This window comes from Rhinolophus ferrumequinum, chromosome 12 (genome assembly GCF_004115265.2).
Source record: "Rhinolophus ferrumequinum isolate MPI-CBG mRhiFer1 chromosome 12, mRhiFer1_v1.p, whole genome shotgun sequence".
NCBI classification, from domain to species: domain Eukaryota; kingdom Metazoa; phylum Chordata; class Mammalia; order Chiroptera; family Rhinolophidae; genus Rhinolophus; species Rhinolophus ferrumequinum.
Genome location: NC_046295.1, coordinates 40,311,610 through 40,329,039, shown reverse-complemented (window position 1 = coordinate 40,329,039; position 17,430 = coordinate 40,311,610). Strand labels below are relative to the sequence as shown.

At 39.3% G+C, this 17,430-nt stretch overlaps 1 protein-coding gene across 1 annotated transcript in view; it reads left to right on the top strand.

Moving 5' to 3' along the window:
• TRPM6 (transient receptor potential cation channel subfamily M member 6) overlaps window positions 1–17,430 on the top strand; it is a 121,538-nt gene that overhangs the window by 19,201 nt on the left and 84,907 nt on the right. The window contains 4 exon segments of the mRNA XM_033123710.1: window positions 4,579–4,756; window positions 9,665–9,791; window positions 9,794–9,877; window positions 14,611–14,735. Of these exon segments, the coding sequence (XP_032979601.1) occupies window positions 4,579–4,756; window positions 9,665–9,791; window positions 9,794–9,877; window positions 14,611–14,735 (514 nt within the window).

The window sequence follows — 17,430 nt, the reverse complement described above, 5'->3', positions numbered from 1 at the left end:
ATGGAGAGCAGAGGGATTGATTATTTGAATGTAATAGATTATTTGAATTAGTGAGACATGTAAATAGTAAGGGCCTTTGACAAGAGCTTTTACCAACTGAAATACTTATAAAGCTTTGAATTTTTATTTTACTAACTTATGTTTTAATTGGATAATAAAGATGCTTTGTGCACATACGACACTGTATTTGATCTATGACTAGTAAATAAGTGATGTATATGCATACCATACTTCAAGTCTGACACTAATGCTGATGTGTTTTTTTTCCCAACACCACCAAATAATTAATTCTGACCCTATCTGGAGATAATATCATCTCTCACAGGTTAAGTGCTCAAGACTATCCCCAACATCTAACCCTCCACTTCAGATACCAATTGAACGTCCAAGTTGTCACCTGTGCTTCTGACATATGGGTTATAGATTGGAGGTTCCCACGACCTCCTCCGTGGTTCAGTTAATTTGTTGAGCAGCTCCCATAACTCAGGAGAAACATTTATTTATGTTTACCAGTTTCTTATAATGGATATTATGATGGATGCAGATTAACAAACAGATGGAAGAGATGCGTAGGGCAAAGTATATGGGAAGGGGCACAAAGAAAGCTTCCATGTTCTCTCCAAGTGTGCTACTCTCCCAACACCTCCGTGTGTTCACCAGCTGGAAGCTCTCTATACCCCTCCCTTTTGGTTTTTTATGGATGCTTCATTACATGGTGTGGGGACAGAGCCAGGAGTGCCGTTTCCAGGCTCTAGGCCTCATGTGGAAAGGTGCTGGCTCAGGTAGTAAATGGCCATCAACTGTGATCGGATGGCCATCAGCTGTGGCTAGTTGGCTGTCAGCTGTAACCAGTGAGCCATTGGCCACTAATATAACTGCTGTCACTACGCTAGCATAAAATGGGGGCTAGCAAGAAGATGGTGGCTGAGCTAGCAAGAGCGGATTGCAGTTGGCACGGCGGATTGCAGCTAGCGAGTGAGGTTGGTTGGCAAACAGAAGTGGACAGCAGTCTGCGGACAGTGTGGCTCCTGCTTCCTGTGTCTCCAACCCAGCCGCCAGCAAGTGGTATGACTCCCCTACCTATGGCTCCATGAGTGTTCCTTTTTGGCCTCATCATGTCCTGCGTTCTTATGCGGGGAGCCACCCTGCATGACACATGGGCACGATTGATTGAGTCATGGTGATTGATTCAACTTGTAGCACCTTTATCACTCTTACCTTTTAGGAAATTCCAAGGGTTTTAGGAGTTCTGTGCCAGAAATGGGGATAAAGACCAAATATCTATTTATTACAAATCACAATACCACACAAAACTATTGGCAAAAGTAACTTTTTAGTGCAACATAAATTTTAACAATGTTTGCATTCTAAACTATGTGTTAATGACTGGTTTTTACCTTTCTCTTTTGTAAGTAGAGGAAAATGAATTTTTAAAATTATGATCATATCCTGAAGTAAATATTAGGGATTGAACCCATGTTAAATTTATTTTGGTAAATAAAGAAATTCAGAATCCAAATTTAGCAAATCATAGGGAAAGGAAAACACCATCCACAGAAGGCTAGGGCTGCTGGGTGTGTTGGTCTACTCAGGCTGCCATAATAGAATACCACGCGCTGGGTGGCTTATACAACCGACATTTTTTTTTCACAGTTCTGAAGGCTAGAAGTCCAAGATTAAGGTGCCATTAAGGTTGGTTTCTGATGACGCCTCTCTTTCTGCTTTTCATACAGCACCCTTCTCTCTATGTCCTCACATGGCCTTTCCCCTGTGCACTTGCTGACAGAGAGTTCTGGTGTCTCTTTCTCTTCTTGTAAAGACACTAGTTCTGTAGGATTAGGACATACTCTTATGAACTCATTTAAACTTTAGTGCTGCCTTTAAAGGGCTTATCTCCAAATATAGTCACATTGGGGATTAGGGCTTCTACCTGCGAATTTTGGAGGACACAATTCAGTCCATAACGGGGGGGAAAAGTTTCCATTTGGCTAACTTCTTTCACCTTTTTCTCAAATTCTTTTTTTTTCCATTGTAGTAATTTAAAATTTTGTTAAAATTCAAGCGAACATAAAAATTTACTGAAGTGAAGAGGCTTCATTTACTCCTTCTTCTTACATTATTCTTCATAACCTCTCCCTGTCAATAGTCTCCCAAACTTACAATCTTCAGAGGTAACTAGTGGAATAGCATCTATTTTTACACTATCCAGAAATGAAAAAGAGTTAAAACTTATGCTTTTTGCACCTAACTAGGACATATTTTCATTTTTTCCATATGGAGATCCCAATGTCTCAGTATCAGTTACTGAGAAGTCTGTCCTAGCTTCATTCATTTCTGATGTCCTCTCTGTTACATGCCAACTTCCCACATATCCATGGATCTGTTTCTGAGCTTTCTTTTCAGTATTGATCTATTTCTTTTGTTCCTGGTGAATGCCACTCTGGTTAATTATTATAGCTTTGTAATATATCTTGATACCTGATAGGGCAAGTCCTCTATACTTTATTCTTTCTAAAAATTGTTTTACTCTTTTGGACACTTTATACATTTATGTGAATTTTAGAATCACTTTGTCATGTTCCTGGAAATCCTTTAAGATTTTGATGGGTATTTTATATAATTTATAAAAACAATTTGGGAGTGAATTGACACTTGGCATTTTTATAAAGCTGATTTCCAAAGTGAGCTTTTAGTACTTGTTAGTGATGTATAGCTATTTATACTAGTTATACATCACTTCTGAAAGTTATGACTAAAGGGATGAACATGGAGTCTTTTTATCTTATTTTATTTTATTTTATTAATTTTGGAGATGATCAGTTTCTTCTTTGGGGCCACTTTGCAACAATTTAATGAACTGGGAAAAACTAGAATAAAACGATGTAGACTCAAATTAAAGGGATTAGACTAGAAAAATACTTAGAACAAAGTGTGTTCAAACTCTCCAGGTGTGAATTGTCGTTGCTCCATTGATTTGCTGTTTAGAAAAAGCCACAGTGAGATGCATCATTAGTTTATGAAGAGGTGCTTTTTCATTTTCAAGAGTGACTGACCATTGCTCCAAAAAATGACCAGATGACACATTACTCACTAGTCTATTCTGATCATGAATATTCTCTACATTTGGGATTTTTCCTCCCCTCTTTGAGTCAAGAGCCTCTCCATACAGAACCCAATATTTTGCTCCATTTTCTGACTTCTTGTTTTCTCTTCATTCTGTTTCCTTGCTTAGTTGGACCCCATAATTTGTACAAGTGTTTATGCTGCTTTCTACACATACACAAAAGCCTGAATCATTTATAAAGCTGAATAATAACCTTTGTAACAGACATATGATGTGACATATTCAATGCAAATAATTTTCTTGGTCTACAGATATATATTTTCATTGCAGAAAGTATTGAAATTTTACATATTCAAATTGTAATTTTTCATTCTCTTTGTTCTTAATTTATCAAAGATGAGAAGTTTATCATTCTTTTACAAATATGCTATTATATTTTGTTAGGTTTTATGTAGTTTCAGTTTCAAAAGATTAACCTTTTAATTTGCTTAGTTTACTTTGTTGTATAATAGAAATTATGACAATGAATATGAAATGGTTTCTAAACTGCTAATTATTTACAAGAATATTAAGTTTTCCTCTCTTTAAAATATTACATATATTAATTTATTATTTAATTTATGTTTATAGTCAAGTCTCATGGCTCTTTTCTTGTGATAGTTCTGTTTACAGATTTCTCTGAAGTAACATCTATTTTTTGCATTGGTCAACATCCCTTCCTTTGATGTGCATATTATGTTTTACATGCGGACATTTTCTTACTCTCCTTAAGTTTTGTGTATTAGAGGTTTTTAGGTTTTTAAAAAACTATTTTGTTGAGGTATAATTGACATAAAATAAACCACACATATTTATACAATTTGATTTTTGTTAACATTTTAACTATATTTAATTGTGTAGTTCAGTAGCATTAAGCATATTCACATTGTTGTGTAACTGATCTCCAGAACTTTTTAATGTTACGAACTGAAACTATGTCTATTAAATAATTACTCCCCACTGGCCCCTCCCCCCAGCCCATGGCAGCCACCATTTTATTTTCTGTCTCTGGATTAGTCTACTCTAGGTACCTCATATAAGTGGAATCATACAGTATTTGTCCTTATGTGACTGGCTTATTTCACTTAGCATAACTTCCTCAAGGTTCATCCTCAGGATTTCCTTTCCCTTTAAGGCTGAATAATGTTCCACTGTATGCATATACCACATTTTTTTATACATTAATCTATTGATGAACATTGGGTTGCTTCCACCACCTGGCTATTGTGAATAATACTGCTATGAACATGGATGTACAAGAGATTTTCAGTATTTTTTAAAACATTCCCCAAAATGATTCTAATGTACAGCTAAGGGAGAGACACACCGAAAGTGTTCTAAATTTAGAGGACCATCTAGCGTTAAAATCTATAAATCTTAGTGTGGAGTTTTAAAATTATTAATATATGTCATCTATACATTACCCTAGAAAAACTATGGAACATTACATCTTTGTTTTTTATCCCAAATGTAAGGTGTTACTGTGGGCGATTGATTGGAGACCATCATGGGATAGATTATGCCTGGACCATCTCAGCTGCCAACGGTGATGAAAATGAACAATGGTCTGTTGAAAAGCACACAACAAAAAGCCCTACGGATACCTTTGGCACTATTAATTTCCAAGATGGAGAGCACATCCACCACGCCAAGGTTTGCTAATAACCCGTATTATTTTGCTGGTTTTTAACAGAGGATATAACCTCCAAATTGTATCTTGTGGTGTAGGTGATTAGGCCACTGGCCTTTATTGCAAAAATAGATCCTTGTTACTGACCTCTTGACAAAAATGACCTGAGCCTTCTCTTTCCTTTATGTCTGAAAGGGCATTGTTCCTTTCCCAGGGGTGGTGTGGCCAGCCCTTTATTTTGAGTGATCTCTTTCAGCAAGCTTACGCCCTCTGTGGAAGAGAATGGCTTTTTGCTCTTGAGACAATTGTGAAAGGGCTGCTTTTAAGGAATGCAGAAATTTACTACCAAAGAGCAGGCTCTAGCTGAAGCATGGCCACAGCAATTACCATTAACTTGTGGTTGTTCATGCCTGCTATGTCCTTGTGAGAGCCTCTTCTCAGGGAAAGAAATGGGGGAATTTCTCTCAACACCCCCTGAATTATAGTACTGGGCTCTCCAGGCCAGTTTTTCTCCTGTCTCTAATATGGTAATTTGCATGTAATTTGCATAGTACTGATAGGTCACTTATCTCTCAGATGTTTTCTCTTTTAGCTTGTTAATCACCTGCTGGTTTAGTAGAGGCAGCACTCCCTGGGGGAAAACACAGGGTGAGCCCACCTCAGGAAAGCTCAGAATCAGCTGTATGCTGGAGTGGGACCATCAGCTGGATGGATTTGAAACACCAGTTCTTTTAATAGTGCAATCATAATAAAGTTTCAAAATATAGTTTTACAGTAACCTGCATTTCCAGTTATTATTCCTCTTGATTTAACTTTGTGTGTTAATGTTTTCTTTAGTTGGCAGGAAAACTGCCCTCATTCTCTTCTCCAATCCTTTTTAGAAACTGACTCTTAGTATATATGTAATTACTTTGTATGTAATTTCTCCCTTAAATCTTAGTCTTTGTCCTTTTGCTTCTAATATTTATTCATAACCACCTTCATTTACTCATGTTTTTCATCTATTCTACAAATAGTTATTGGGTGCCCAACTTTGTTATGTCCCAAAGAGCATATATTCTCTGTATTAACATTGGCTACAGTCTAGTGAAAGAAACACGAAATAAACATACAATTTGTATAAAATATACAATGTATTTGTATATTTTGTATGTACAGAGGTGGGGGTGCTATGAAAAGGAACACAGGATTCTTCGAAGGAATACAAAGAGTAACTCCTGTTTTTCTGGGGACTGTGTGTGAGTGAAGGAAACCACGGGAAAGTAGGAACAGTTAAGCTGAGATCAGAAAGACAAGTGAGAAGTTTGGCACCTGGTGAGGCCAAGTGGGTAGGACTACTCTAGGCAAAAGGAATAGCTTGTGCAAAGGCCAAGGGAGAATATGGTACTTTCAGGAAAACTGAAAATATGGTTAGGCAGACCTCCTGATCACTCATACATTTTACGCTTAGCATTTGGCTCCTGTTGGTTACATCCTATTGTAGTACCTGAATGCATTTTATTTGATCTCCAGAAGAGAAAAGTCTATCCTTCATATTTAAGCCCAGAATTGCACTCGAGGTTTACTGTGAGCAGCAGGGAAGCTTGTGAGAGCTGGTTATTCGTCTCCCTCCACCGCTTTCCCCTTCCCAGTTTGTCCCTGCCACTGCATTCCAGAGAGGATGTGAGGTGGATCTTTGGCAGTCTGAGTCTGCCTGACCTGAGGGAGTTAGCGATAAAAGAGGCGGAGGAGAAAGAGCCATTCACCTTTAGCACAGTCTTTGATTGGCCTTTGGGAGAAAAGACTCTAGTGCTGATAATTCAGTTAACCAAGGCTGTTTATCCCGAAATCTCAAGGAGAAATATCTTCTAGGACTTAAAGGACTTATAGTTGAAAGAGAGGGACACCTGGGAGAATGAGTTGGGGTAGAGAGACGGTGAACTAAAACCAGAACTGCCTCCTCTGCCCTTATCACTAACCGGAGAAACACAAAAGTCAACTTGTCTTTTTTTCCTACTATCTGAATATTTAATAAAGCCATGGCAACTCAGTCTCCTCACTTGTAAAACTGAATTCTAGGTCTCCTTATGTCACACAGGGTGTCATGCGGAGTCTCAGCTCTTGCTCCCCACCTAAGAACACAGGATATGGTGAAGCCAAAAAGTAAAATTCACGGAGCCATAGATGGGGGAGTCACACCACTATAGTCTCGCTAGAGGCTGGGTGAGAGACACAGGAAGCAGGAGCCACATGATTCGCAACCTGCTGTCCCCTTTTCTGCCAACCAACCAACCCCTTGCTGACTGCAGTCCGCGCTTGCTAGCTCAGCCACCATCTTCTTGCTAGCCTCATTTTTCTGCTAGCGTAGCCACGGCAGTTATATAGTGGCCAATGGCTCACTGGTTACAGCTGATGGACAACTAGCCACAGCTGATGGCCACCTGATCACAGTTGATGGCCATTTACTACACAAGCCAGCACCTTCCATGTGAGGCCGAGAGCCTGGAAACTGCACTCCTGGCTCTGTCCCCACACTCCACCCCTACAGGGTCTCGCCTCACAATCTACGTGACAAGCATTTTCCTGTGCAAGGGGCCCTGTGCGAGGAGCCTGGAGGTGAATGCAGTATCCTGGACACAGCCAGGCTCTCTGGGCACAGCCAGGGTTTCTCAGGGCACCACAAGTTCTGGGCACAGTCAGACTTCCTGGGCTTCTTAGGGGACCACCAGGCTCCCAGGCACAGCCAGGGCCTCTCAGGGCACTGCCACTCTCTCTGGGCACAGCCAGACTCCTGGGCTCAGCTAGAGTTCTCAGGGTACCACCAGTCCTTCTGGGCACAGCCAGACTTCCTGGGCTTCTTAGGGTACCACCAGTCTCCAGGCACAGCCAGGGCCTCACAGGGCACTGCCACTCTCTCTGGGCACAGCCAGACTTCCTGGACTCAGCCAGGGCTCTCAGGCACTGCCAATCTCTCTGGACACAGCCAGACTTCCTGGACACAGCTAGGGCCTCTCAGGGCACTGCACTCTCTCTGGCTCTCAGGGTACCGTGCTGGAACAACAGCAGCTCACAGTCAAGGTGCTTAATATTCTCGATGGCGGCCAGTCAAGACACAAAAGCAAACATCCGCCAGTTCCACTACATGGTGGTATGTTCCCAAGCAAACAGTCAAGTGGTCCATTAAATTAGGGATAGAAGGCAATTCCCCATAGTCCATAGTCATTCGCCAGGGCTGTCCTGGAGGTGAGGGATGACCTTGACCTCACCCTCATCTCCCACAGAGAACTCAGCAAGTGTTTCCTCCTGGGACTACAAGTCCTGCATCTGGGCTGCCTCAGCAGGCACTTCCCAGCCCATAGGGCTGCACAAAACCTTCGCTTTCTCCGGCATATGCTGGTTGGCGAACCATCCACGTCTTCCCACCCTTTCACAGGGGTCCAGCTCTCGGGCAGCTGCTCTTTCTGGTCTTCCTGAGACTGAGTATTCATATGCACAAACTGCTCCACTTCCCTTTGGAGAACTTTGGCCGGCACCGTACCCTGCTCGCTGCGCCACTTGTCATGCAGGGTGTCATACAGGGTCTCTAGTCCCGCTCCCACATAAGAACACAGGATATGGTGAGGCCAAAAAGGAACACTCACGGAGCCACAAATAGGGGAGTCATATGACTATATTCTCGCTGGCGGCTGGGTGGAGACATAGGAAGCAGGGAGCCACACTGTCTGCAACCCGCTGTCCTAACTGCAATCCGTGCTTGCCAGCCACCATCTTCTTGCTAGCCCCCATTTTCTGTTACCATAGCCACAGCAGTTATATTAGTGGCCAATGGCTCACTGGTTACAGCTGATGGCCAACTAGCCACAGCTGATGGCCATCCAATCACAATTGATGGCCATTTACTACCTGAGCCAGCACCTTTCCACGTGAGGCCGAGAGCCTGGAAACTGCACTCCTGGCTCTTAGATTCTATTACTCACACCTTAGATTCTATTACTCACATTCTGTGATGGCTGCACCATCCCATGTTCAGAAAATTTAATATTTTAATTATGACATAAAGGGATTATGTTTCAAGAATTTCAAAGGTAAATGGAAAATTGTTTTAAATTGCTATTGTATTCTGGAGGATAATGTGATAATTCCTATTTGAATATCTATCTGTGGTCATTTTTGGCATAGTTTTATAATTCATGGTTTCTTATTGCCCTTGTTTCTTCCTGTAAATCTGACTTATTCTTGCTGTTGGTTGGTTATGCTTGATGAAGGCAAATTCATCTCAATAAGGTTTAACAGTTTGTATGTTGCTGTGTCTGTTGGAAAAAGAAAGCCAGTCATACACTATAATTTTAGGCAAAATGCAAAATAATTCTGGGCTACCTGATGGTTTGGATTTTTCATATCTTTTCTTTCAATTACATTGACTAGTCAAAGATATGACTCTTTGTGAAAAGTATTTATTTTGGGAGAAAACAATTTCAGAGGGATAATGATGTAGAAAGGAAATGGTTAGAATGTAAAATTATCATAAGTTAAATGTATATACTCCTGGATCATAATTTAAATTATGCAAATGTGGGAAATGGTCAAGTAAGTTAAAAACCATATCATATCAAAATCATATCAAATCATATCAAAATAGGTGTATATTTAAAAGCATTTTTTTTTAACGGGTTTGCTGGAGTAGTGATTTTTGCCACTCAGAAGTATGTCTGCCTCAAGACTTTCTTGAGAACATTTGGTGGGCCAACCTTGAAAACCAGAGGAAACCTTCCTACCCTGACTTGCAATTCCCACAAGAAACTTAAAGGGGGTATGGGATCCTTTCAAAGTAAATATTTCCATTATGCAAAGATGAACTTTTAAAAAGATCTCAGACACTACCTTGCAAGTTTTGGCCATTTCAATTGCATTTCTGCGTGTTTATTGTTACCTCTATGATGTTTATCTTCCAGTATATTAGAACTTCTTATGATACAAAGTTGGATCATCTGTTACATTTGATGCTGAAGGAGTGGAAGATGGAACTGCCAAAGCTGGTGATTTCTGTCCATGGGGGCATCCAGAACTTCAAGATGCCCTCCAACTTAAAGAGATCTTCAGCCAAGGTTTGGTCAAAGCTGCTGAGACAACGGGAGCATGGATAATAACTGAAGGCATTAATACTGGTAAAGTATATTTCCTTTTACACACTTTTTTTTTTTTAATTTCCCTTTTCTACCTGAATCAAGCAAGATGGCACCTAATCTCTGCTCTGCAGTACTCCCAGGAGACGTGGTGCATGAGGGAGAAAGACGAAAAGTGTATGGCCTGAAAAACAACTCAGAAGAACCATAGACCTTTTCTGGAATGTGGTTTCATACCATGGTTAAGATATGCTATTTTAACATAACTTCTGGTAAAAGTTTTAGGTCAAAAGAAAATAATATTTCATGAGCTTTGGACTATGGTGAGCTTAGATAGGATATGGAATCCATGCAATGTGTAGTATGTAGTCATGGACATGAGCTAAACTCACCATGGTCCAGTTCCCAGGCATTGAAACACGAGTGAGGACTGCAACAATTGCATTGAGTGTATTGGGCATGAAGAGATAATTAATTATACAATTGTCGTTTCACTGACTATATCACTGGTCTTTCATCCTCCTTGAAATCAGACGTAGAGAATTACCTGGGGGCTTTAAAAAAATACAGATACACAGACCCTACCCCAGATTAATTAGTTTTTCAGGGTGGAGCTTCTGAAGGGTATCTAATATGCAGCCAGGGATGAGAACTAGTAACTTTGTAAACCCTCCTCTCTTACCAGTCTGTTACTAACCTGTTTTGATTCTCACACCAATGCAGATGTGTGGGTTCTTTCTCCACACAAGGCAATTCTATGACACCAACTGGTGTCCTACAATTCAACTTAATTCTGACACTCTATCTGGAAATAGTGTCAGATTCCGTGGCTTAAGGACTCAATCCCACAAATCTCTCCTCATTTCAGATGCCAATCACAAGTCCAGGTCGTTACCTTAGTTCTGACCAACTGGCTATAAGTTGGAGGCTCCCGTGACCCCTTCCTTCAGCTCGAATAATTTGTTAGAGTGGCTCACAGAACTCAGGAAACCAGTTTACTCACTTGATTACCAGTTTCTTATTAAAAAAAAAAACAAAACTCAGGAATAGCCAGGTGGAAGACATGCATAGAGCAAAGTATGTGGGAAGGGGCACAGAGCTTCTGTGTCCTCCCCACTTCTCCACATGCTCACCCACTTAGAAGCTCTCTAAACCCTGTCCATTTGGTTTTTATGGAGGCTTCATTACGTGGGCATGATTGAATCAATCATTGGCTATTGGTGATTGAACTCAATCTCCAGCTCATCTCCCCTTCCCAGAGGTTGGGAGGTGGGATTTCATTTCCAACCCTCCGTTCACATGGTTGGTTCCCCTGGCAACCAGACTCATCTTTAGGTGCAGTCCAAAGTCACCTCATTAACATACCTTTGTCACTCTCATCACTTAGGAAATTCCAAGGGGCTCTATCTATGTCAGGAATAGGACGAAAGCCAAATATATATTTCTTATTATAAATCACAATATCACACTGTAGCTTTCCATCTTCCTTTTACTTCTCTTTTGATTTTTAATTTTAATTGGCCCTAGCAATATCTCTTATTAAATTTAGCCTGTCCTTTAAGATCTGCAGTAGATAGAGGAAGCTTCATGGGTGCATCCTCTATCTCAGCTCACTTTTGTATATTAATTGCTGTAGCATATTTTGCCTGTAGCACTTGTAGCATGTATGTGTTTTGCCTTACAGGTGTGGATAAGTCTGTGTATTAGCTTTTTCCTGGTTGTGAGCTAGAGGCCAGGGCCTACACATCGGCTAGGCATTGGGTAACATGTGCTGATTTAACAATTATTTCTTCTGACTGAAAGGAATGAAGGAAGCAATGATTGAAAAAAAAGCAAAATAAAACCAAGGGATTTAGCCTGTTACTAATGGGTATCTTTGTTGTTTCTCTTTTACATTTTATTGAGATCATTATTGTTTCACATTCTTGGATGAAAAGCGAAGGTGGCAGTTCTTAGTCCATTGTATAGGGCTTACTTTATTTCCAGTAAAAAAGCGGACGGGTGGGGAAGTTTTTCAGAGTTCAGAAAAAGATAACCTTGGTCAAGGCCTTTTCTTTGAATAACGAAGTGCATCAGTGTGTGACACGCTTTGTGTTACTTACTGCACTTTTTTCCAAACAGTTGAGGTTAGGGCCAGTTAAGGAACACAAATATCATAGTGTGAAGACTATTGAAATAGTTTCTATAAACAAAAGGAATGAGACATGTGACATACTTGAGCTCCGTTAAATAATAATCAATGATCTGACCTGATTCAGCCACAGCTCCTCAGAGGCTAGCTGCTCAAGGAGCACCACATCCCCTGGGGGCTTATTGGGAATGCAGATCCCAGGCCCCTTCCCAGACCAGCAGGATCAGGATATTTCACACAGCAGTTTCGTGACATCCCACACGAGTCTTAGGCACATTTAAATTTAAGAAGCTCTGCTGATGAGATTCTGCCTATTCTTGAGAGGCTTCTCCACTGTAATTGAACATTACTTGGCATGAATTTTTTGACATTACTTAAATTGAATGCCAAAAGCCTTGAGAGTCTACTACATATAAAGCAATTGGGTGGATGCTGTGGATGAAAGATGAGGATGATATGGGCCCTGGGGTTAGTGGTGGGGTGTGTTGTGACAAATAGATAAGAAGCAACTGACTGAAAAATCGATGCTGTCTGGGTCATCATTGAGATACAAAGAATGTGTTTGGGAGTCAAAGGAAGAGGAAGGTAAATTCCAGTTCCAAATGAGGGTACCTGGGAAAGCTTGGAGAAAGATATAGCACTTAGTGTTGGCCTTGAGAGAAGAGTAAGAGGAGGTATTCTAGGCAGAGGTGGCAGCTGTAGGTCAGGCACACAGCAGGAGACTAACGCATGTATAGAAAGAGATGATAAAGCTATCAGCTGGGTCTGCCATGTGGCAGAAGCAGGGACAGCAAGGGACACTGGAGCCAGATTGTGTGACATGCTGATGGGCTGAGGTTTTATCCTCTATGTAGCAGGCAGCCTTTCAATGGATTTTGAACAGGAGAATGAACAGGGAATGACACAGTCAGATCTGATTTTACAGAGAGTCTCGATGGACAATATATGTCAGGATCACATGAGGGCAGCTGAAAAACCAGCACCACTACCACCACCACCATCACCACCACCACCACAGTGCTGGGAACACATGTCAAACCTGTGGAATCCAAATGTCTGTTGTAGTGAATGGCTCCATGGTGGATAATAATGTGTGTCTGTGGTCTAGAACTCTGATTCTAGGAATATGACTCTGGGAGAAGTGCAAACGATGAGCTGGAGGGGAAGATGCGGAGACAGGGAAATGATTTAGGTGCTCTGCATCAGGTGCATGTAATAGGCAAGGTTTTTCTCCTGTGCTAATGTCACATACAGAGTCAGTACTATACATAGGGTGAAGAAGTGGTGCAATACAGTGTCAGATTAAGCCAATCTCAAAGGACTACAACTATATGATTCCCACTATATGACATTCTGGAAAAGGGAAAACTGTGAAGGCAGTGAAAAGATCAGTGGTTGCAAGGGGTTAGATTGGGCTTGGAAGAGGGCTGGGGTGAATAGGCAGAGTGCAGAGGATGTTTGGGGGGGGTTAAACACTGTACGAGACTGTAATGGTGGACACATGTCATTTACACATTGTCCAAACCCATAGACTGCACAACACCAAGAGTGAACTCCGATGCAACTACCATGTTTCCCCCAAAATAAGACTTAGCTGGACCATCAGCTCTAACGTGTTTTTTGGAACAAAAAATTAATATAAGACCTGATCTTATTTTACAATAATATAAGACCAGTTCTTATATAATATAAGACAGGGTCTTATAATAATTTTTGCTCCAAAAGATGCATTAGAGGTGATCGTCCGCTCGGTCTTATTTTTTGGGAAGCACGGTATGGACTGTGAGTGATTATGATGTGTCACTGTAAGTTCATCAATTTTAACAACTATACTACTCTGGTCGGGGTGTTGATAGTAGGGGAGGCTATGGGTGTCTGGGGGCAGGGGTTTTATAGAAATTTCCTGGATGTTTAATTTTACTTTGAACCTAAAACTGCTCTAAGAAGTGAAGTCTATTTATAAAAAGAAAATCAGATATCCGGGATTGGAATACGAGCTCTAAAAATACCAGTGTTATAACCTTGGGCAAGTTACTTAACGTCTTTGTGCCTGAATTACTGCTATAAAATTGACTAATGGACTAAGAAAAGTTTCTACTTTAAGTATACCTACATTTAAAACACTTAAGAGAGCACCTGGTGCATAGTAAGAGTTGGCTGTTAAAATTATTGCTATTATTATTAATTCCAGAAGGGCAAATGTTAATGTATTAGCTCTGGAATATTGTATATATAAAGCTATTCAATTAATTTGCCTTGATTAAGCAAGGGACACACCTGCAGAATGTTTTGATGGGATGTAGAGAAGGTCAGAGAAAAAAATACTTAGAACATTCATGATTTCAGGGCTGGGCTTGCAGGACATTTTGGTCAGGTAAGTGTAGGGGCAGAACTGAGGTTGTAAGCAGAAATACCCATAGGGAGAGGAGAATTGTTCAGGTAAAGAGATCAGTGACAGAAGCAAAAGGTGTAGAGGGAAGTAGAGCTAGCCAAGATACAGAAACTAATTCCACCGTGTCAGCAACTTTTCCTAACAATGGCCTTTTGCATACTCTTATGCTTGTCTGTTTCTCTCTTTCTGCGGGTCACGGTGTTTTGCATGATTTGTGAGTTAAAGCTTGACTTCTGAACTGGTTGTTCATAGGAGTGTCCAAACATGTTGGTGATGCCCTGAAAGCCCATTCCTCTCAGTGCTTGAGAAAAATATGGACAGTTGGAATCCCTCCTTGGGGTGTCATTGAGAACCAGAGAGATCTTATTGGAAAAGATGTAAGTAGACAATCCTTTCACAACAAAAGGAAATGAACATGTATCCGATTAGAATTATACCTGGATATCTAATAGATATTTTGAATGTGATATGTCCAAAACCAACTCCTGATTTCCTACTGCTTCCCTTACCCTGTCTTAGAAAATGACAATCACATCCTTGCAGTTTCTCAAGCCAAAAACCTTGGGCTAGTCCTGGAATGATCTTTGTCTCATACCTCAAACCTGATCCACCAGTAAATTATTTCAGCTTCACTTTAAAAATATATCCAGAATCTGACCTCTTCTCATACCTTCACTGTATTGAGCTGGTTCAAGCTACCATTTTCCATCACCTGGATGATTAGAATAGCCTTCCCTGCTCTTATCCTTGTCTCTTATTATAGTCTATTCTAAACACAGTAGCCAGAATGATTCCTCTAAAATATAAATCAGATCATGCTACTGCTGTGAAAAACCCTTCTATGGATCCTATCTCACTCAGAGAAATAGCCAAGCTTCTTGCAATGGCGGCATGTAGTGAAACAAGGGACATTCATGATTTGGCCCTTCTCTTCCCTTATACCACTCTCTTCTTCATTCATTCCTGTGTATTGATTCTTTGATAGTATCTGTTTGTTGTTCTAAAGGGAACAGACTTGTTTAATTATGTTTATGACTAATATATATTTTTTGGTAAAAATCTCAGATATTATAAAAGGTATGAAGAAGAAAGATAACCATTGTTAATATTTTGGTGCGTATTATTCCAGAATTTTTTCTATGTATGTGTACATGTGTATAGTAAAAAGACTTTGTAGTAAAAAAAGCAATAACAGAATCCCACTACTGTGAATCTGTTTTTTAGCTTAACTATTTAACGTAATTATTTCTCTATGTCAATTAATATAGACATGCTTATGGTTTATTTTAACTTTTATTTTGGAAAATTTAAACATATCTTTAAGAGTAGGTAGATTCAAATAATGAACTTCTATATACCCATCTCCCAGCTTCAACAGTTGTGAACTTACAGCCAATTATTTCATCTATTCCCTTATCCATTCCACACATCTTTCCTCCATTATTTTGAAGCAACTTCTAGACACCAAGTAATTTCATGTTTTAATAGGTATTTCTAACCAACTGAGCTAACCAGCCACCCCTTAATAGGTATTTCTAAAATATATGGACAATTAAAATAATAATACCACATTGTCATTTTCATACATAAAAAATTAACAATAATTCCTGAATGTCATCAAATATCCAGTCTGTGTTCAAGTTTCTGATTGTCTCATATTTTTTTTCAGTTGTTTGATTTCATTATCTAAAAAAGTGCCCTACATTGTGATAGGTTAATATTGAGTCACTTATTATTTTCCTGAGTCACTTTTAATCACTTTTTCCCTCTATCTCCTGTTGTTTTTCTTTTGGTGTTGTTATTGTTTTTGCTTCTTGGCAGTTTATTTGTTAAAGAAACTGAGTCATTTGTCCTGAAGAGTTTTGCACAGTTTGGACTTTGCAGATTTAACCTCTTATAGTAGGTTTCTCTGTCTCTTGTCTTTCCTATAAATTGGTAGTTTTACCTTGTCTTTCCTATAAATTGGTCCTATAAAAAGGTATGATGAGATTCAGGTACTATTTGTGCAAGTTTATGCCACAGGAGCTATGTCCTTCCCTTACAACATTGGATCATCCCTCTTTTTATGATATTATTACCTACATTCATTGTTTCAATAGTGTTGCAAAATGTTGGTATTTATTATAGTGTTCCTTTTTCATTTATTAGCTTAAATATAGAGAAAAACATTTTTGTATCAGCCACTTGGTTTACCTTGTCGTACAGTTGTATAGGAGAGAGAAGAATAAATGCATGATTCTTTCTCTTTATTTTCCAGTTTTCAAAACATTGAGTAAGTTATCTACCATCCTCCAAGGTGAACAATAAGATGTTTTTTTTGATTCTTGAGTTTAAACATATTTAATATATTTCAATTTATTATTTATTCATTATTTTATATTCGTTATTTATTATATATTCAATTTATTATAGTTATTATTCTTAATTATGCTCAAATCATCGCCTTTTGCTCAGTGGAATGTTTTTAAGATGTCTCCTAAGTCCTTTTAACACAATTCCAGTCATTCTCCATAGCTTCCTTGCATTTTGGTATGAAAAAATGTTCCAGGCTCATGGTATATAGTTTTTTTTGCTGCTAGAGAAATTGTTGGTTGCTTTTAATCGGAAATAATATTAACAGACCAAATTTTGGGTGGTAAGGATGCATTTTGATTTTTTTATGTCTCATAATATTCTGCTGTATTAAAGTACTATAATTTATTGAACTATTTCTCTATTATTGTCCATTTCAGTGATTTCCTGTTTTTCACTTTTGTAAATGAAATTAATGTTGTGATAAGATACATACATAAATCTTTGAAACTAACTGGCTTTGTTTCGTTAGAAATAATTATCAAAGTTGAATGATTGGTCTAGTTGATATCTACCTTTAAAAATGTGACTCATTATCTTTGAGAAAGTTGGTAATTACACTCCTACCAACAGGGTATGAGGGTGCCCATTTCTGTTCCATTGTCAGCTCTGGATATTCTGGCTTTTAAAAAAATTTGCCACCTGATAAAATAATACCTTATTGTTATTTACATATCTCTGATTACTAGTGAGGTTCAATATCATTTCATGTAGGTTTTG